The 22,251-nt window shown below is 38.6% G+C and overlaps 1 protein-coding gene across 1 annotated transcript in view; it reads left to right on the forward strand.

Moving 5' to 3' along the window:
* The window catches only part of ITGA9 (integrin subunit alpha 9), a 218,071-nt gene that overhangs the window by 32,324 nt on the left and 163,496 nt on the right, over positions 1-22,251 (forward strand). The window contains exons 10-15 of the mRNA XM_021546471.4: positions 2,049-2,154; positions 3,558-3,652; positions 6,587-6,677; positions 7,194-7,239; positions 10,624-10,778; positions 20,290-20,450. Of these exons, the coding sequence (XP_021402146.3) occupies positions 2,049-2,154; positions 3,558-3,652; positions 6,587-6,677; positions 7,194-7,239; positions 10,624-10,778; positions 20,290-20,450 (654 nt within the window). The remainder of the gene's footprint in view (positions 1-2,048; positions 2,155-3,557; positions 3,653-6,586; positions 6,678-7,193; positions 7,240-10,623; positions 10,779-20,289; positions 20,451-22,251) is intronic.

The raw sequence follows: 22,251 nt of genomic DNA on the forward strand, positions 1-22,251 counted from the left end.
TATTACTAGGAAAACAGCGGTTGTTTACATATTATTAAATATTTAATATTCAGGTCCTAAAGCTGAATATTAAAGGAAGAGTTGTTACAGACTAAAATTAAATTGGCTTGTATTTAGTGAACTTTGAATTTAGTTATGCTAGACTTCAAATTCACCAGAAGTCCTAGCATTTAGGAAACTTCAGAAGTGTTTTTGCTGTAATTTTTTAAAATTACTTCTCCTTTAATTGAGCTTTACCTTTCAGCTTTATCCACAGGAGATTCCACCTTTTATGTTTCAGTGTTGCTGTTGGATGTCAGGATAGGGTCCAGAATGCTGAACAGATAGCCAACATTTCCTGCTCACACTGAGAGTATACATGAGTTAATGCTTAGCTTCTATAAAATAGTCAAAATAAGTTTCTTGCACTCCTGCACCAGGAGTAATAGAGTTACTTGCACAAGCAATGGCTTGCAGGATTGTGGACTTTATTTTGAACAGTGGACAATTTAAACTTTGTTTTGATGCCTTTTCCTTGGTCCTAAAAATTAAGAGCCAGACAGAGTTAAGGGATAAAGGGTTTTTACCTCAGTAGCTAATAAAGATCCTCATGGTGCACCACTTTGCCAAGGTGGAATGATAGATCATGTACAATTTTATAGACCTTACAAATTATCATATCTAACAAAGATGCCCCAGTGAGAAGCTTGAATGAATAGCCTGATATCTCCCCATCTTGAAGAATTTCCCCCTGGATGGGCTGAATCTTACTTTACAGGATGTATTTTGAAGAAGATCTTGGCTTCTCAAGATAGCATGGGGTTTTCCATCCTCCAGCTGTGTGGTCTCTAGGATGTTTGGTCTTCTGGCCTAACAGAATATCAGGACTATGCTGAGTTATCAGACTTAAGGAATTCAATAATGCATGCTAAGAGCACTGAGGATACATAAAAGGTATATAAAAGATATATAAAAGGTATATTTTAAAAAAGGCAAAAAATCATAATGACATCAGTTTCATTCTTCAAGCGCCATTGCTTGAAAGGTTGTTGTAGAGGATCAGAGAACACTGTATTATAAAACAAACAAAGACAATGATGCTACATTTAAAATGCTTATATAAAACCCTTTGCTGTGACAACTGGAAAGAATTGAATCACACATACAGGCCTACCTGTCTTCTTTCTGTTGTGTTTCAATTTAATTATGTGGGATTTTCTTAAGGTCAGCAACTCCTTGCAGCTGAGTAAAAGATTTTAGTACATGTTCCAGAGAGTAGCTTATTCTCATTCACAAAGGAAGCAAAACCAAAACAGCTCTGAGCTGGGTACAGACGTAGACTGTGTCACTAAGTTTATTTTTCTTGTGGAAATGTTCATTTTCCCTGAAGAGAAGACTGAAAGAAAATAAAACTTGCATATCTGACCAGAAGGTGGGTGGGCAGGAAATACCAGTGCCATATAAGGCTTCTCATGGCATAGTAGTACAAAGCTACTTAATTTTCAACTTTTCTCAGTCTCTTTATTTCGTTAAATATATTTCCGTATTCTTAATTTAAGAAGGCTTTTGGAGGACTTTGCTTTAATCCTTCTGTCCTGTACTTAAAATATTTTCAAATCCAATTATTAAATGTTCTTTGCTCAGGGAAAAATACTCCTTAGTTTGCTGGAGTTTAGCTGAATAAACTTGGACTGGGGATTTTGGTCCTTGGATGTAATCTGCGAGTAGAGCAAGCTCTGGGCTGTTACATTTTAGGCATCTGTAAACTTTCATGATTCACCAGTCCCTATGACTGCATTTAATTACACCTCTGCATTACTGTTTAGTTAATTTAGTATTTTGGTTAAGTCATGCACTCCTTTGTCTTCCCTTCCCCCTTTAAAACTAAAATCCAGAAGGTTTAAAACACAAGTAAATTCCATTTCTAGAGCTTAGGTAATCTGACTGCAAAGAGAGCAAGAGACAGGCTGCATCTTTGCCCCAGCTCATTCCCACAGCACATGGGCAGCTTCCATGGGGAAGGCTTGCCTCATCCATTTCCCTGACTTTTTTTATTTCTTGCTTGCTAGGGAGTGCTGGAAGAGCAGCTCACCCTGGATGGTGACAGTGCCTATAATGCACACTTTGGGGAGAGCATGGCTGCCCTTGGCGATATTGATGACGATGGCTTCCCAGGTCAGTGCAATTCCCTCCATTGCCGTTTCTACGTAAGTGTGAGCAGCACTGGTGACACTGTCAGTCCTGCATGGCATGCATTGCTTATCCAGACCTGACTAGCACCTGGGTTCAGCCTAAGGATACATCTGCTTGGATTTGTGTGCTAAAGTGTTTTGTAGCTGACTGTCCTTGCTGTTGATTTAGTTTGTGTCTGTGCAGGTCACATTAACATTGCTTTGCTTTCCTTGCTATTGTATTTTCTTCTTCTCTGTATGGCTTATAAAAGGCTGTAGATACCCTCACCCTAAACAAAACAGAAACCTGTGTCCAACTTCTTTCTTCTTGACCATTTTCCTATGTTTCCAAGCCTTTCTGGTTTTGTTGACATAATCTCACTTCTTATCAAGAAGTATAATTCAGAAGTAGCTTTTCACTCCTGATAGCACATAGTCTATTAATTTCTCTCTTTTGCTTTGTTCTCCCCCTGCTCCATTCTCAGGATACTCAGTGTGAGACCCCATGCTGTGAGAGCAGTAGGTGAGAACAAAACGTCGGTGTTCCTTTTCTGCCCTTATTTCTGGAAGCGCAGATTAAGGACTTCTAAACAAAGGCCCACTTAATGCGGGCTTGGATTTATTTCTTCCAGGCCACTCGGGACACAGTATCCCATTAAGCCTAACCCAGCCTAATTGCAGGTTGCCCTCACAAATTATGAACATGCTTTTCCTCTGCATCTGGACATGTGCTTGTGTGTAATTGCTAATAGTTATAGTCAGTCATGGTGATGCTGAGACTGCAGAGGGAGTTGGATTAGTCTGTGGGTATGAAGCAGTTGTGAAAAGCTTAATTTTAGCAGATAGCATAGTCACTAGATCCAAGTAGGAGAGGGGAATGGGAGGTGGGATCATGCTCTCTGTAGGAGTTTGCAGTTTTGAAAATTCACTCTCAGCAGTTGTTTTTAATTATTGCCTACCCATTTAATATACCCAGCCTTTTTGTGTAGCCTTGGATTTTCAACCAACCATAATGTACTGCTACAGTAAATATTTTGCCAGTCTTGTCTTGGTTCACAAAGCTGATGTTCTCATGGGTTGAAGATTTGGTTATGAAGGGATTGTAACTTCACTTTCTTGAGTATTGGTTGATAAGCACATTTTTGTAAAAGAACATGTATCTAATTAGGCACAACATCTGATGATGTGAAACATACGTATGTGTACAAATTCAAATGCATTTGTGTATTTTTAAAGTTTACCTTAACATGAGTTCTTAATTAAATCAAATAAATTCTTCTACCAAGGTTCATATAAGCTGCTGATGGTCTTTTCATGGGGAGCTGTTTTCCTATGGATAGCTGTAGCCTAAAATTAGGGAAAAGTTGGATTAATTGACTAGATTGTGCAATTTGCAATGTTTTACAGATGTTGCCATTGGAGCACCTAAGGAGGATAACTACATAGGAGCAGTGTACATTTACCATGGGGATGCCAATGGTATTATACCTCAGTACTCTATGGTAGGTACCGCTATTGTTTATGATCCCTATCTGAAAGTCACTTTCCCAGGACCCACAGAAATAAACAATACTTAAGGGTCCCTTAATAGGTAACCTTGTCATAGCTCTACATCCTTTTCTCAGTCCTGGTTTGAAGATAACTTCTCCCAAAGTTTGTCTGTATCTATGCTGAAAGGTAAAATTATGTTAGTCATGAGGTATTTTTTATTGTCTTTTGTTACAGTTGTCAGCTATATCTTCTTGAAGCAAGCAGAGTCTTAAAAGTTGAGTGTTAGTTTTTAGGGATAGTACTAATGTGGAGGAGAAATGAAAACCCTGGAAAGGTTGAGCATGCAAATTATGAAGAGGCCTGTGGGAAGTTGGGAGGTTGCACTTTCTTCCTGTAGAAGCAGACTTAAAATTTAGAGTTATTAACTGTTCTTTTGTACCTCCTTACCCACTTTGTTGGCCTTCTTGCATTCTGACAATATGTCAGAAGGCTGTTCTTAGGTGCCATCCCCCTTACTCATTTATGATGAAGTAAAACCTTGCTCGGGATATGCTATGGTATCTTGTGCAGAGACAACACAGTGCAATTTAGCTGCTGTAGTCAGGCAGTAGAGAAGATAAATTTATGCTCATGCTGCCCAACATGTGTCTCATAGTCTCTGTCTAGGACTTTTCATTGTTCTGAAAGCCTGACTCTTCCCTCTCCCTGTGTGTTTGAAGTTCTGGTTGTTTTGTTTTGTTGCTGGGTGGGATCCGTCATAGTAAATCAGTTTACACAGAATTAAAGAGTTCAGTGGTTATATTGGCAACTCTTTCAACAGACTATAAAAGTTTAGTCCTTCTTCTTTACCATGTATATGGCATGCACTTCTTTTGAGAAAAAAGGAAGTTAAGTGGCTCTTCAGTGCATTTTAGAAGTATTCATAATGTATGGCATGTGGAGGATTCTGCCTGATTTTTGCCAAGAGCCACTGGTTGGGAGGTCCTTCTCTGAAAACCCCAGAGCTTTCCAGCTCTTGCTGAAAAGGATCAGATTTTTTCTTTTGTTTAGTATAGTTTAGTTTTTTTGTTTGATTTGATTTTTTAGTTTGGGGATTTTTTTGGTCATTCTTGGTAAAATTTTACATTTTTAAGGACAGATCAGCAGGGTGGGAAGGAAGGCATCCTGTTTGTGATCTCTCCCTCCCCACTGGAGCAAGGCCAGCAGAAACAGCACATATCTCTCTATTTGGTCAGTGGGAAAACACTCAGCTCAAGAGTGTGGCAGGGTATGTGGTCATTGACTCTTGATAAACTGCTCCTATCATTGTCCCATGTCCTGAGGCAGCCAAGGGGGCACTGCTTACAGGCACTGTCTCTCTGCCATTTCCCAATGTCTGGTGCAGGGCACTAGACACACCCCTGGTTCAAGTCCTGTGTGCAACCAAAACTGTGTAACAATTTCATCTCTTTACCTATCTGCGCTGGATTTTAACCTGGAGGTGGAAGACATTTTGTATCTTATTATTGTATTTCTGATCCATTTTACTGCTGTGGAGTTCCTCTTTGAAATAAGCTGTGAGAGGTGGAGGGGAGGCTGCCCAGCAGGGTATATATTTTTACCCTTTTCATTTTGTTAGCTCTTCTTCCTCCTTCCTCCTGCTTTTATAATTTAAAGTGCTGACAAGTGGCATTCTCTGATGTCCCTTCAGCAGCTTCAGTGGCAGCTATTAGCAGAAGCAGCTGACTTGGCTTTTTGTCCTGCTGTTTTCATTTATGGTACTTAAAAGCAGCATTATTCTTCTGTCTTGTAGGCTGAAAGAACCCACAGATGTCTTTTAGGTATTTGCAGGTGGAATTTACCACCCTAACTGGGACATCCAAAAATGGAACATGAGTATAATGTGGGGGTAAAGTTACTTCCAGTTGTCTTAAACTTACCTGCCCACAAGTAGAAAAAGAGATCTGTACTCAGAGGAGCACTGTTTTCCCTGTAGACTAACTGTCAGGATATCTTTCTTATTTTCAACTAGTCTTTTTTTTTCATAAATTTCCTGCCTGATCTTTTGTCCAATATTGCAATGGGAGGGTCAGGAAAAGTTGGTCACATGTCACAAACAGTGAAGCACCTCCAACAGACTTAAAATTACTTCATGGTTTCCTTTGTCTGTAACTTCTGCAGTCAGAAGTTGATTTGAGTTCAGGTCTTGCATTGGTGGCCTTGCAGAATGATTGAAAGCTGCCTGATTGCCATCTTAGAAAAAAAGAATTTGATATGTTAATTTGCTTCAGACAAAGGCATTTGCAGTGCAAATAATTCAGAGAAAGTTTTGTGTTAGTAATTAAAAGAAGAAAGAAACTATGTTAGAAGTCAATTAATCTTTGTGTGGGGGAGGCAAAAATGAAATACAACATCCAAACTGGCAGAAAATACTCTGTAATAGATGATGGAAACCAGAATTTCCAAATGGGATGAGAAGTAATAATTTTGACTTTGAGTATGCTGGCAGACTTGGTGAAAATAAATGGTTGTGTGTCATTTTCTGTTTCAACTAATCATTAATATTGTTAAAATGCTTCTTAAAACTTTTATTCACAGAAATTAAGGTAATAAAAAAAAATCTCTTGAGTGCAGTTATATTTTTTCCTCATGCAAAAATCTGTTTGATGTGTTCCTTATTTTGCTTAGGTCTGCATGAGTATTGTAATGCAGGTGTGGGTTTTTAGTTCAAGTCAACACTGGGCTCCTACTAGCCAGGAGCAGAAGGGCAGTTGACAGCCTTCCTGTTAGGGCTGTGTGCATGTAGTGCAAGACAGCAGGTGCATAGCACTTCCAGCCCACAGAATAGAGACCCAGTGGCCATGGAAATCATGCTTAAATGTTTGGGGATTTTTGTTTTGGTAAGTGTTTTTTTAGATAATTTTTTGTGTTAATGACTAATTTCACTTGTGTGTTTTCTACTGCAGAAGCTATCTGGACAAACAATAAACCCAAAGCTGCGTATGTTTGGCCAGTCCATATCAGGGGGAGTTGATATGGATAGCAATGGTTATCCAGGTATGTCAATTACTGTGGCAGTGAGAGCATCAGGAAAATACAGCAGCAGGCTGAGAAAACAGCAGAGCTGCTTGTTTTCAGCCTCTTAGTTCCTGCCATTGCAGGTGATCAGTGAAACTGAGCTGCTTTTTCTGTTTCCCTTTTGCCACTGAAAATTCCTGATAAAAAATTTCAGTGATTACCTAATTAAAGTATTTGGACAGTTACAATGATTCGGTATCTGGCCAAGGTTTTAAGTTAGTGGGAAGCTGCTCTGTCAGGATGGCAATCTTAAAATAACCCAAAAAGTAGACAATAATATAATAGTAGTAATAAAAATCAAACAGTGAAGCAGAAGTGAACATCACCAAACTAATCCTTCAATAACAAGATTTATGACAATGATATTTGAAGGGACAAACTGGCTAAGTCAGAAAATGCTTTTTTTAGATTCATGCTCTGTGATTTAGCAACAGATTTGAGAGAACTGAATTTTATGCCTTCTTTGTAACTGCCTCAATGTTACAAACATTTCAGATATGACTGTTGGAGCCTTCCTGTCAGACAATGTGGTACTTCTGAGGTGAGATGTCTTTTTCATTCACTGTTGTCTTCTTCTGTTTTCTGTTTATGTCTTATGTGGTCTGAGTCCAGTTTCCTCCCTATTTTATTGTGGCCAGAAGAAGCTAGCTGGATTCTTTTTTAAGCAAAACCTTAGACATGAATGGTGTCAAAGAATGCAGTCTAATTTAAATAGAATAGTGGGGGGTTATAATACCAGGATAATATCTGGTCTATGAAGAAAAAGGGTTAGAGCTGAAAGGAGATGTGTTGCATCTCAGTGCCTCTTTAGAATAGTTGCTCCTGACCTGTGACAAGGCTTTTTTATTATTGTGATGTTTACCTAAAGTACATCAATGGTGATTAAAAGGAATGCAGTTGAGCAAAAATATGAGCTGCGAAGTATACCAGGATGTAGTTTTGTAGTTTTACAGATACAGATAGATAGATAGAAGTTTTGCATATATATAAATTTATAATGGGATGCAGAATAAAATAAGGGTGTTTAGGGAAATGAAATATGGATAGGTTTTCAGTGCACACAGGAGCTGGGCTGCTGTTTCAAGTTTGTGAGTTAAGTGTAATTGCTTGTTCTGTCTTATAGAGGTGGGAAAGCTTAGTTCACCAAATTATGCAGGTGGAGAGTTGAGTGCAAGTGACTGGAGTAACAGAATGGAAAGCTGGATTTTTGTCAGTAGCTCCTTTGTTATACTTGTTAATATTAAATAAAAAAATCCTTTCAATACTTAGATATCTTTAGGAACTCCTGCATCTTAATGGAAGTCACAGGGACAGGGGCAGCCCAGGTGAGAAAAATGCTGGAGCTGCAGAACAGATGTGCCAACCTTCTTCCTGTTCAAGGCAGGAGAAACTTGGCTCTGTTTCCATTTCAATCAGTTACACTGAAGAAAAAGAAAAAGGAGAGAGAGGGAAGAAATAATATTGATTATAAGAATGGCATGTGGTCAAGGCTTTTGAAGAGTTTTCTGTTTCAGAGAACGCTAATAAACTGCTTCTGTGAAAAGGTGTGCCATGCTCCAGATGGGAATTCACAGTCTCATGTCTCTAAAGCTGCTAGAAAGAAAGCTGCATTTTTCACCTACATTGATGTTACTTGCAGAGAAGGGAAGAAAAACTGAAAGGCTTATTGTGATTAAAACCACATACATCACAACAGCATGCTGACCTCTGTTCATGTGTTCAGTTATGTTTATGCATTTCAGGGGAAATTAGTTCCTTACTGACTAACTTTGTGAATGGCTTGATTAATTGCTGTTACTGCCAATTTACAGTGTGTCCCTCTTGCTGTTAGGATAAAGACATAAACTTTTTCTCCCCCATGCATCCCCTTACACTTCCTGCTTTTGAGAAATTCTTTAACCAAAACTAACAAATGTTTTACCAAGTGATATTTAACTCATTTGGTGGAAACCTTTCTTGACTTGGGGCAGATGCATTCTGTTGATCATGTGTGTGTATGGCTCTTTGACAGATGCATTGAGTTGTTTTTCCCCAGTGAATAACCAAGTGACATAACATTAAGGAAAAATCACACAGTGCATGATAGCTGGAGAAATATTCTTTTCTGAAGGAGAGATATTTTTCTAGATCAGTTATAACATTTACTCTTTTATGTCTCCCAAAACATTCAGAAAGAGTGGTTTTTTTTGAAGGTGTGAAATGATCCTAAGATGCTGACTTTTTTCCTCCTTTCCCCCTACCATATATATTTCTAAGGCTAGAATTTCTTTTTATCCTCCATCTCAAAATGTGAACTTGCACTGTTACTTCAGGCTGTGGTAAAACAGTCTGAGCAGCTGTATTGCAGATTGATGTGAATCTTGTTCCAGTTCATATAAATGAGGTGTAACCACAATTCCAGCTGTCTTCTCCCTCCCCTACCTCTAAATTTAGGTGGCTTGTGGAGTGAGAGTCGTGAAGTAGTTTACAAGCTCTGGCCTTGCATGGCTGCTGGAACTACCTTAGAACTGAATCTGCTGGTTGCTGCACATTTTTTTTTTATTACTGTAGTTGATTTTGGAAGAACATGTTCATCTGGAATACATACAGAATTGCAAACAGGAAGAATAACACCCATAATTTTTGGGTTGAAGTCTTGCACTGGAGATGGCTTAGGAGTGCCTGAGTTTCTGGGTTGCTTTCCCCAGTCAAGCTGCTGGGCTTCTGTCTTGTGTGAAGAAGGAAACTGTTGAGGAATACATTCAGTGCAGGTAGTTTGGCGTGTGAGCTGCAGATTGAGCTTTGGGTGGTGGGGGCACAAAGCAAGGGGACATTGAAACATAGCAGGAGCTGAGGACTCAGAAGGCAGAGCAGAGACTTTAGTGTGCTTGGACTGTGAGGCTATAAAAGCCAACAGGGACCTTTGTTTGGGGTCCCTCCTTGGAGGCACCATCTCCAGCTGTTTCCGTCTTACTGCACTGCGAATAAAAGGCTTTATGAAGCTGTGAAAAACCTGGTCTGACTGTGTGAGTGTGGTGTGTGTTGGGAGTCAAGGTGGGCACCTGTCAGTTCACTGGAGCCACACACTGTAATGAGCTTTGGTCCCAGCAGTTAAAGTCTCTGGTGGTGGGAGTGTGACTGCCTGAGTACCTCCTGGATGGTCAGAGAAGTTTCCTTAGCAAGGCACCTCTGCCTTAAGGCAGTCACCTTGCTCTGTGATTCTGGCTGATGCCTCCCTCAGCCAGGAGTACTGGTAGCAATAACCTGGTGCTGGAGTTGCAAGAGTAGAAAGCTTTTTGTTCACAGTACACTGGATAATTCCTGAAACAGAGTTCAGCAGCGTAATAAGAGTATTCAGTCCTTGTCACTTGCCAGGAGGGAATTAGCCAAACTTTTTCCTCCAGAAAACATGGATGTGGTGTCTCTTTTCTCTCTTATACTGTCAGAAAAATTGTGTATGAATCCATCTCCTGTGGAGGACCTTTGTGCTCTCTTCTTGACTTTGAGGTCACAAATTTCACTATAGACCATTCTGTGGAAACCCACAGTCTCTCCTTACCTGCTCCTGTTCATCCAAGATGGTTAGCAACCAGTCTCATTTGCATTAACTTGTTCTTGTTTGCTGTTCTGGTAATTTTGTTATCCTCTTCAGTCATCAGGAAGGCTTATGCAACCTTTGCTGGAGATTATTATTGTTATTACATGTTACCAGTTTTCTCAGTTGGCAGCCTTCAGCCTGTATCTGAGCATTAAACTTCAAGCTGGCATTACATGTTTCATTTAAATGCTAGTAGTCCTTGCCAGTTAGATAAGATGCTAGTTTATTTTACAGTCCAAATGTACTCTCTTATTTTTCCTGTCTGCTTGAAATTGGGCAGTTTTTTTCCTTTCATGGAGAATTTCCCTCTGAATGGTCACTCAGTTTTACTTCTCTGTTGATCTCCAGATCCAGGCCTGTCATTACCATGGATATCACCATTTTCCTGCCCATATCTATCAATATCACAGCTCCTCAGTGCCATGATGGTTTGCAGCCGGTGAACTGCCTCAACGTCACAGCCTGCTTTCGCTTCAGTGGCAAGCATGTTCCTGGAGAAATAGGTAAGATACCTGTGCCAGCCCTAGACAGGAGCACAGTAACAGGTTGACCCAGAGTCAAGGTCTCTCTTTGTACTAAGTAACAGAGCTTTTGTGTTCAAGATGAACATGGGCTATACAGTCCCAGAAAGTTGGAGGCTTGAGAGCTTTCTTGGGTGTATTTTTATCTTCTGATGAGGCTGACATAATACTGAGGAAGATTCTTCCTGAGTGAAATGAGGAAAATGTCTCCTTACTGCAAGGATAGAGAACACAGCCTTCTGAGTTCATATTCCCTGTCTACCTCTTGATAATACATACCTGTATCCATATCCTTTGTCAATGTTATAAGAAAAAAGGTATGATTTGTTCTGGATTAATAGTATTTGAAAGTCTGCAAGGAGCTCTTGAAACAGGCAAGAGAAAATCCTTTTCTGTGCATCAGTTTACCTGTTTGTAAGATGATTATAAATAGTTCAGTATTTTACTGATTGTAAGAGTATCTTCCATATTAAATGAAATGCTTAGATTTTCTCAGGTGAATGGAATTGTGTAACATGTCATTGCCCAAGCCTTTACATCTTGGCTCTTTTGAAATACTACTTATGTATTTTACATCTCAATGTTTGCAAGTCTTAGCTGTTTTATGAAGTTGTATTGGACAGATTCAACATTTCTAAATATTTAAGGCCTGGGTTAATTTTTTTCATGATGTTGCACCTTTGTCATGCTTTAAGAATGGCAGAGGACTTGTACTGTACTTCTTCAGCAAAGATGCCTCAGCCTCACAGCATGCTGTGTCTTGACAGTGAGTCTGGTAAGGAGCTGGGGGAAAGCACTGCCTCCTGCTCTGTGCCCTAACCTTTTTGAGCAGCTAGTTGAGAAAGATGAGTTGTATCTGTGTATTCTGTTTTTAATTAAGTCAGAAAAGGAAAACACTTCTTGCTACTTCTTGCATTCACATGAAGAACTGCAAGCAGCTTGTCACTGTCACCTGAACAGCTCAAAACAATAGAGTTACTGTATTTAAGATTCCTCTGTATTCTAACATATTGGTGCAACTGAGACTTCAGTTTTGATTTTTGCTTCCTCTAAATGCTGACTTTTTCCTTCGCTGTAGATGATAACTCTAAGTAGACAAATACATGCTTTGATAAAGTATTTTTTTTTACTACCCACTACTCTATCATTAAGTAAATGCATTTCTGAGGGTTCCTGAGGTGTTAATTCCTCTCTGAAAAATTACAAATAGATTTTCTGAATATCTAGGTGTTCTTACATTCCTGGGGGACTATTTAAAAAGTTTCCTTTGCTTTAATCTTGTATCTTTGGACCTGTGGCCAGAGTAGCAAGTAAGGCAAAGAAGTAAACTGCCTTTTTTCTAATCTAAGCATTGATTTCCCTTATTTACAAAAGACCTATCTTCCTGTTCATCATGTCTTGTCAGAGCTGGTTGAATTTGCCTGTATTCTCATACAAACTGTACTGCCCATGAGTTGCTGGGTAAAAGCACATATGTGTCTTTTTCAATGACTAACATCTATTGCATTACAAGGAGCTTTTTTATTATTAAGTAGGTTATTATAAGCTTCAACCATTTCCCTTTCACACAATGCTTCTAACAAAGTGATTTTTCTTGAAAATGATAGCCAGAGCTATCTGACTGTATAAAATCCCTTCAGCATATGATTTGGATAAAATATCTCAAATAATCTTTCAGTTAGTATTCTAGCAGTCAGGCCATTTTAATTATGTTGCAGTTGAAGAATATTAATTTACAAATATGGAACAATTAATGGAAATATTGTAGTGGTTCCTTTCCTGCATGGTTAAATGTAGAGGGGAAAAAACCCTAGAATATCTCTGTTAATGCATTGTTATGCAGTTCAGACTTTGAAAGACTTACAGAGGTGTTGAAATGCTATGGCAGAATTTTGTGGCTGAAAATGTTGGGAATGTCTCACCCCCAGATGTCTGGGTGCATTTTGTTAAATCAGACTTTGAGAACAGAGTGCTCATCTAGAGTGGCACTGCCCTAGGGCTTGTCAACGTGGATTCTCAAGATTACTGCTTGCTGGTGTAAACCTGAGCATTTCTCCTCCTTTTGGGCAGCTGAAATTTGCCGTCTACTACATAATGTTCAGAAATCAAGCTGAACATGCATGTAGTGTTCTCCTGTGGCAAATGTGTGTCTTCTTCAATACTTTTTTGAATGTGTGGTCATTTTGTTAGCAAGGATGGGAAGAAAAGTCATCTTCATCTTCCTCACACTTCCATGTAAACATTACCTACCTTTTTTTTTTTCTTTCTTCTTCTAGTGGTAGTTGCAATACTGAAACAGCTATCTGAGGATCTGTGTTTATGGATACTGCTTGACACTGCAAATGACAGTACAATTTCCATAAAGTTGTTTCTTGCAGACTCTAGATTTCAGAAGTATGAATTTATTGCTGAAATGTTTTTGTCTGAGCAAAGAGCCATGGCCAAGTGAAACGTGCTCTTTCTGCCACTCTCTGTCTGACCCTTCACTCTGCCTCAGTTCTTGTTGGAGAGCTGAACATCTAGTTGTATGCCTCCTGACAGAGACAGCCTCCAGTATGTCTTGGACGTATGAGAAGTGCATAATTTAAAGTTTTCATTCTGTTGTCTCAGAATCTCATTAGACTGTTCCTCCCTCACTTGAGGGGTCGTTGCTCTGTCTCCCCTGGGGTCTCTGTATTGCCAGGAAAGACAGAGATTAGAGGAAGGCCTTTCTTATCTTGGATGAAAAGGTTTCAGCATGTTCAGACTGTTTAATTCTGTGTGACCAGGACAAGAAAGAGGCTGCTGACATCTCTGTGCATTGAGCGCTGCTTCTGCATTCATCCCTGAAAGAAAATGGAAGTAAACTTGTGTAGTAAAGTTGTTGAGATCTAGATATTAAAGTTATTAGAAATGCCTCTGCCCAAATTCAGGTGCAAACAACATCATATGCCAAAGTCAATAGTTTGGATTTTATTTTATAGTAAATATGAGAGAGAGAAAGAAAGAAATAAATAGAAAATATGTGAGGAGAACAGAAAGAGGGTGACAGAGACAGAATAAAGAACACACCACAATCCATGGATTGCACAGTGTTCCGTTGATCTCTAGTTGATCTCGGTGGTGATGGTCCCTCCAAAAAGCATCTTTAGGGAGGCGTGGGCTTTGGAGGTTCCTTTGCTCATTCTGCTATAATGAGGAAAATTTTATATCAAATAGGCATGAACTATTTCAATCTCTGACATCCACCCATTGACTCAAACATATAATAGATGTTTCTTTCCTTACGATCTTCTTTAGTTTATGGGTTGTCCATGGAGGTGATAATAGAAAGATGATAGGAGTAAAGATAGAAACAACAGAAGCAATAACATGAGTAATCATACAGTGTACAATAATCATCAACCCAATTCTCATTATCCAGTGCTCCCAGGAATCTCTGTGAAGCCCAGGAATTAGTGTTTTTTAACGGATAGCAGGTACAAGGGATATCACAATATTGTATCTCTTAAGTGTTGGTTCAGTGTGTTTTACAATTAGTTATAGAATTATACAGTGGGTTTTCATTTTCAAATTCTATAGAGGAGTATCCTCAACAGATACACATATTAAGATGTGTCAATCAGCCAAGTTTTGAGAGGATTCACGACTCTTGTAGTACAATTGACTAATGTCACATCCTGGAATAAAAGTAAATGGATTTTTTGAAGATGTGTGTTTTATTTTCTTCTTGACTGTATTTAGGTATAGTCGAAAGAATATTATATGTAATATTCTTAATCCACTAGATAATTTTATATATTATGAAAACCAGTTCTTTTAATACAAAATTACTACACAAAACATATTCATGCAAAATATTCTCATGCATACTTATTTTTACATCAGGGCAATGCTCTGTTTTCCAGGAGATAGTTGTAATTTAATCTTGACACAGAGTGGAAACTGTGGATTTATTATTGGTGGGATTAGAAATGAAATTAATTCCCTTTCAAACTTAGTTGTATTATCCCAAATAGCATTTTTTCTTTTGAATTTCAGTGAGTGAATTGCCCTCATCATATTCTGCACCCACAACTAAGAAGCATTTATGTTGCAGAATGTGCTATAGTCACTACACTGATTAGCATAAATAGAAGAAGTGAGGCAAAGTTAAAATATTCTATTTGGACATATGGCAGGAAATATAACATACATTGGCTTGAGAGCTGGTAGAAGGCTTTTTTGTATTTTATTCATGTCCTTTTTGAAGTCCATGGCTATCCTTCCAGGTTTGGGAAGCAGGATTCAATAATTTCTTAGATGACTTTTTTTTGTATTTTGTTAAGGCTTTTTTTTTGTTCTCTAATTAGTAAATCAGAAAAATGTAGCCAAATCATAATAATTTTAAAGCCCTTTGGGGCATAACTGGGGTGGTTAGTACATGTTTGTATGATTTCAAATATGTATAAATTTTTATACCAACTCTCAGGATAAAATTTGTTGAGACAAATTATGCATTCACAAGACCTTTTGTCACACCATTTTTCAGTAAGAAGAAAGCAAGTTAGACAAAAATCAGACCTATGGAGAATACTTAAATTAATATTTGATCTCCCAGCAAGCCACTTGCAATAAAAATACAAACAAAGCACAAACATTAACAAACTAAAAATGCAAACAATTATGATGACACTTTAAATTTCATTGGTTTTCATGCAGCTCCATTTCATGGGCTGGTAGGTTCCCATAAAAAGAAAGTGAATGTGCTGTTTGCAGTTTCTCTGCTCCCAAACTGTTTTCCTTATTTTCAATGTGGGGATGTTTGATCTTCCTAGTGGAAAAGAAAAGAAATAAACTTTCCTGGCAAAATATGCCAGAATGAAACAAGTTGCTAATTGCGTTAACTTTTTTAGGTGAAGTTTTAGCTTTTATTCTATGAAGTGCTTGTTGCACTGCTTCTGTTGTTTCCCACAGTTTTTCAGTGAGGTCTCCTCCAACTGATTTCATGTTCAGTGGAGGGAGTGAGACTGCTTTAATTGCAGTCTGTGAATTAGGGAGTGGTTTTGGTGTTTGAATTGCCTTTTTTTTTTTTTTTTTTTTCCAAGATTTTAGTAGACTTCTGCTTTTCGCCTGGGAGCAGTCAGCCTTGTCAATTAGCTCCTTTTATTCTAGTGATTTTCCTTTTGGACATGATCGAATTTTGTGGCAAGCAATGTCACTGCCTAAAGTATTTTTTAATAATGTATCACTTTTTTAGTAACCAATTGCTCCCCATCCCAATTCTTTTTCCTTTTTTTTTCTACTTTGTCCACCCCAGGGGTAGAGAGGTGACTAACTAATTGATTAAGGAAAGACAACAAAACATTTCCCTCTAAAATTTTCCTACCACCCCCGCAGAGGAAGCTGCATGATAAATAGCTAAGCTTACAAAGGGACAAAACCATCCCCCCAAGGCAATAGCTGCAGGATTAGGACCTGCCTGCTTCTAGTTCTCCACAACAAACAACAGACTTTTGGGGGGGCATTCCACACAAGATAGGAACTGCAGAATTGGCTTCAAGGACTGGAACCTGCCAATTGTGGCTTTTCACAACAAAACACACAAAGAGTATTAGTCCCCACCAAACAGGAGCTTTTGGCTCTGCACAAAAACCATGTAGACAAATCAGTTTACCATAATTTCCACAATTCCCTCAGAGAAAGATGAGTTCAAATTTCTAAGCCTCCAGAAGAAACCACAGTCTCCACAGCCCCTCAAAGGAAGTTGGTCAGAGTGCTCAGGATTCCTATGGATGGAATCCTAACAATCCTTACAGCTCCTTAAAATAAGTAGTGTTTGGATTTCTAAAATTTATTACAGAAAGAAGTATATGAAATAATTTCGTGAGTGGAGACAATACTATTGTGAAAGACACTTTGGGTCAGAGAATATCAATCCTGCTGACTATGCCAACTAAATGTTAAGATCCAGTTATTAAAGTTATTAGAAATGCCTCTGCCCAAATTAAGGTGCAAACAAGACCATATGTCAAAGTCAATAGTATGGATTTTATTTGATAGTAAATATGAGAGAGAGGGAAGGAAAGAAAGAAATAGAAAACGGGTGAGGGGAACAGAAAGAGAGTGACAGACAGAATAAAGAACACACCACCATCTGTGGATCACAATTGTGAGAAATGATACTTTCAAAAATTTAAAAAGGTTTATTAAAACCTTATCAAAAAATACAACAGGAGACTGAATAGAAAAAATGATACAGCGTCGGGAGCAGAGAATTTTTTCCCACCATGTGCTCACCCACACAGTGGATATTCTGCCTTTTAACCCTTTAGCCCCTCCTCACGTTCTTTCCATCGACTCCTTCTTTGCTGTCCAGTGCAGGAGATCACTTTCTTAGATCTTGATTGGAGGTCAGGTGTTGCTGTAGTAATGAGCCAGCCCTCCCAAATGCCCAACTACCCAGGCCAACCCATGATAGCAATGCAGGGGGTGGGGGGAGTGAAACTTAATGATAAATCTATAAAATTTCTCTTAATATATACATAATATTTGTCCTTTAATTGTGAGAGTCAACCATAGCATTAATCATCTATTACACAATGATGTTCCATTGATCCTTTCCAGCTGGTCTTCTTGGTGGTGATGGTCCCCCTGAAAAGCATCTTTAGGGAGGGATGGACTTCAATGACTCCTCTATACAGTTTTGCTATTGTGAGCAAAAAAATCAGTGTTTGAGGCATTAATTACTTCAGACTCTTGTGCTTACCACAAGTCTCTGACAACAGTCTAGATAATTTCCTCTACAATAATAACAGTAGTAATACTGCCTGTCTGAGTGAAGCAATATGCAGAATAAATAAATAGACTCCACAACCTGGGGTAGTTATGAAGTGGGTATGTATTGTCAGTGCCCAGCACAAGTGAGCTATCTCTCCAAAAACTTGTGCCCTGAGTCTCAGTCTGACCCACACTTTTATTCACAAAGGTGTTCCATATGCAGTACATCACACAACTTTGCTAGCATATTCAACTCCTGGCCCCGCCTGTCCTCGCCTCTCATGCTAAATAGGTCCATGCCCTTCTAGGCATGCGTGGTTTGCCATGGTGATCCTGTGGGGGTCTCTTGGGATCTTCTGAGGCTGAAGATTTTGGTCTTCCTCATGACTGAACTTTTAAACTTTTTCTCTCTGCACGTGCACTTTTGGTCCTTTGATGTTTCACTGAGTATGTCTGTCAGTCTTGATAGGCTTGGAGATAGGGCAACTTCTTTATCTGGGTTCTTTGCATCCCTGGGTATTGCTTTTTGTGAAAGAAGCTTCAGAAATTTGCATTTTCTTATGCCCTTTGTACCATGGCAGAGGTTTCTTAAGTAAAAGGTTAAAATTCAACACATAACTCTACAAAGTAAAATATAAATGCTTAATTCATTTTGTTAACTGAAGTGAACTCCAAAAATCTCTATTTCATGGGAATTAGGTGAATTTTACTGGCTATGAAAATGGAGGGTTTTGTCATTTGACTAGTGTTAGGCAGATAGATATGTTAGAAATTGCCCAAATTTTCTCCTGTACTCTTCATTTCAGATGTGTTGACACACATTGCTTGTGTGTTGATGCGTACCTAGGGTAGTCCTCATGTCCCTAATGCTATTGCCTGAAAGACTGGCAAGATTTAGTGTAGGATAATAGGTTGTTTGATATTTTCACTGTTTAAACATGTTCCTAGGACTGAAGAAACACGACTTGTTAAAAACTTAAAAAGCATACTCTCATCTTCTAACCCGTGCACACATATAGTTTGGTGCAGGAGTATTATTTGTCTGTCTCTCATTTTTCCAGTCTGTTTGTAGGCAGGCATGAGTCAGTGCTACCCTCAGAATGCCTCGGAAGCAGACATGCTGCAGGGATGTGTTGTTCAGTGTATGGAGCAGTGTGGATCTCTCCCTACTTAGACCCAAGGAAAACACTGTGAGACAGGATTCGAAACAAGGTGGGGAGTACTGGGAAAAAGAAAGCTTTTTGGAAGGGAATGGAGGAAATGTCCAAAAGTGCTAGCAAATTCTCATTTGCTAGCCTTTTTTTAATGCTTCCATTACTTCAGAATTTTCTTTGCAAGCAAAATTCATGAATCATTTTCTCCTCATAATTACTGGCAGAGACATCAAAGAAACACATTCCTTTTCCAATGATTTTGTGTAATTATTTAATTAGTTCTTCATTGTTTCCATGTGATGCCTCCCACTTACCCCCTGGCGAATCAGTACTATAGCTAGTAGTTTAGCAAGCATTTACAGATGTGCTTATTCCTGATGAGTATTTTTCCTCTTGCTGTTTGTGTGTTTTGTCATTATCTTAGTGGGTGAGGAAGGGATATTCTAAGTGGTTCGGAGTGTGCAACCCGTCCACTAGCACAGCCAGCTGTGATTCAAGTGTTTTGGCTTGTGGGGTACCATGGCCCAATCTTAATCTTTTCTAGTCACTGCTTCAGGGGTGCTTTCAGCCCTATGGGATGCCTCTTGCATCATAACTATATATATGCTGTTTAGGATGAAAATCCATTATAAAATGCCTGCTGCCATTTACTCTTACCGGCTGGATTAGTTCACCTGGTTGGCTGGGTAGTAGCCATCTTGAAGATATGAGCAAAATTTTCTCAGAGGGAGCCATTATCAAAGCTTTTAGGCATTTAACTTTAGTTATGGAAAATGAACAGTCATTAGAAGAATTGAGCCCTTTTTCTGAGCTCATCAAATTCACGAGAGAGTTTTATTTTCATTGTAAAGTTGGGTGGGTAGATCCTCAGTAGAAAGAAAGAAAACTGAGAGCTGCTAGACAAATGTTTGAAGGCATTACTTGGAAGATTTAATTTGCTAGTGAAAACTTGCCTTATGATCTCCTACTAAAGTGAGCAGTAAGAACTTACACCACCAGCAGTGATGTTTGGCCAGTTATCTCCCTAACCCTCCACTGTTCCAGGTTGCTTTTTGGAAGCTGCAAAGTTGTGGGGAGCTAAGTATGGTATGAATGCTAAGATTCATTGCTAGGATGACTACAAATAAAGAAAAAAATTGTCAGGAAGTGCCATATCCTGGTTGACATCTGCATGGTTTGTGCTGTTTCAGAAGATGTTTTTAGGTTGCTGCTGTTGTTTGTGTTGGTAATTTTTTTTTCTGCTTTTTCTGTCAGAAACACAATTTAAATGTATTCTGGGGGTTTTTTTGAGGATTTTTTTTGTTTTTTTTTGGTTTTTTTCTGTTAAGTGTGTGTTTCTAGATGTATTGTTACACATAATTTCCTACAGGAAAGAATGGACTGGGAAGTATAGCTATATTAAACATGGGAGTATGTTCGTAATTGGATCTGGCTTTCTGTAGTGGCACGGAACTTAGTGATTGATTGAGGTCCCTCAAGGGTTGACCTTTCTTCAAGCACAGATACCCTGGAGGCAGCATGATCCATTGATAGGTGGCTGGAAAATAACTATTGTTCACTGACATCCTTTGTTTTCTTCTTCTTCTTCCTTTTTAAAACAGGTTTGAATTATAACTTGACCGCTGATGTGGTAAAGAAGGAAAAGAGCCAGCAACCCAGAGTTTATTTTGTGACTTCTGGAGAGACAGCAGGGCAGATTACAGAGAAGTTACAGCTGTCATTCATGCAGGAAAAGTGCGAGCATTACCTAGCATATGTCAAGGTCAGTTCGCTCATGTCCTTCCTTACTTTGGCCTTACTACATTCCACTCTTTAAAAAAAATATTCAGCCAATTGAAATGATGCTGCTTTGGTTTCAGATGTTTAATTTCCTGATAGGTAGAAGTTCAGATCTTCTTGCTTGGCATGATTTGTCAATCTGAGAACCTTCAAGACCTGCTGCCAGGAAAATTCATTTTTTTAATATTTGGTCAGGCAGGTCTTTCTCTCTTTTTCTCTTTTTTTCTCTTTTTCTTTCTCTTTCTTTCTTTCTCTCTCTCATTCTTTCTCTCTTTCTTTTTTTCTCTCTCTTTTTCTCTCTTTCTCTTTTTTTTTTTTCTTTTCTTTCTCCTTTTGCCTTGGTTTATTGCTACAGGTATTATTCCCAAGGAGACAACATTTTGTTTTATCAGGAACAGCAGGTTTAGTGTTTAGTTTTGTTTAATGTCTGACTGCACAAAATACTAGTGATACAATCTACATGGGGATGGCAGGATAATGATAGGCCTGCAATGAAATCATTTGGCTCTTGGATTTGAAGAATCCTGTGAATTTCATTGGGGCTTTAAAGCAGCAGTGGGATAACTTAATTCCACATGCATCATGACACTAGGGATACAAAGAGTGCTTTCCAGACTGAGACACTGAAAGGGTTGGTTTTTCCTGTGAAAAACTCTGCATCTAGGGCTTGCTAGGACTGTAGTTATCCTCATTTGGCAAGTGTTGAAGAAATGTCACCCAGGTGCCATTGTTTTCAGAGGAAGCACAATTTTCTTCCACGCTAAAAATGTATAGAATGGATTTTAAAATTACATAGGAAGGACATTTATCTTTTAAACTACATATGTCTTACAAACACTAATCTTTATCACCAGTCCTTACTGAACGACTTCTTTCCATTGATGAGTGTGACCTGAATTTGATGGATAACTCATAGTACTCCCTTGTTTTGAGAATACAGCACATCCAGCTTTTTCTAAATGTATAAACTTTTCCAGGAAACTTTTTTGTACCTAAAAACTCTTGAGAATGACAGATAAAATTCATCCTTTGACTCTATCAACATTTTGTGCGTGGCTGTTGGGAGAAAAAATAAATAAGGTCACCAAAGAGGAAATGTTGTCATGTGAAGAAACTACGTATCTTCCACATTTCTTTGCTTCTGGAACAACCATTGCTGTCTGCTGTAGAAAAGCTTGTTAAAGTAAATGTAGGCCTACAAGATTACCTTTACTGACAAAATGTATCACTGAATTTACTAATCCTGGTCTTTCTCCTGTGAACACATTTGGTTAGATTTCAATTTGTTGAGTTTGGATCAAAAGGAGCCACGTACCTATCTTAACCCAATAATGATTTCTTTCACACTAGCTCTTGTAGTTTTTGGATCCTACACAGAATTCATTAAAATGAATTTTCCTTTCAATTATTGTGACATTTCTTGCTAATTTTGGGATTGCAAAGGTAAAAAGTGTTCTTCTGGGAACTTCCTGGGAAATTTAATTTTTATAGTCAAGAGAAACAATTAAACATGTCTAAAAATACCAACAACTTAAAGCAAAATAACTGTTTAACAAACAAGGCTACTGGTTTTCTATGTGATATAGGCAGCCATTTTTCACTATTAGAAGAATAAGAGGAAATCTTGTAAGGGAGAAAGAAAAGTACTGGAGGAAGATAATCCCTGTGCTTTTCTGAAAAAGATTGTGTAATCCACAAGACTACATTATGTTAGAAGCATCAAAGAGAGCCCCACACACTCTGAAGGAGTGGAAATGAGGTCATAATCACTGCTGTCCTGAACT

Source organism: Lonchura striata, chromosome 2 (assembly GCF_050655825.1).
Source record: "Lonchura striata isolate lonStrDom1 chromosome 2, ASM5065582v1, whole genome shotgun sequence".
NCBI classification, from domain to species: domain Eukaryota; kingdom Metazoa; phylum Chordata; class Aves; order Passeriformes; family Estrildidae; genus Lonchura; species Lonchura striata.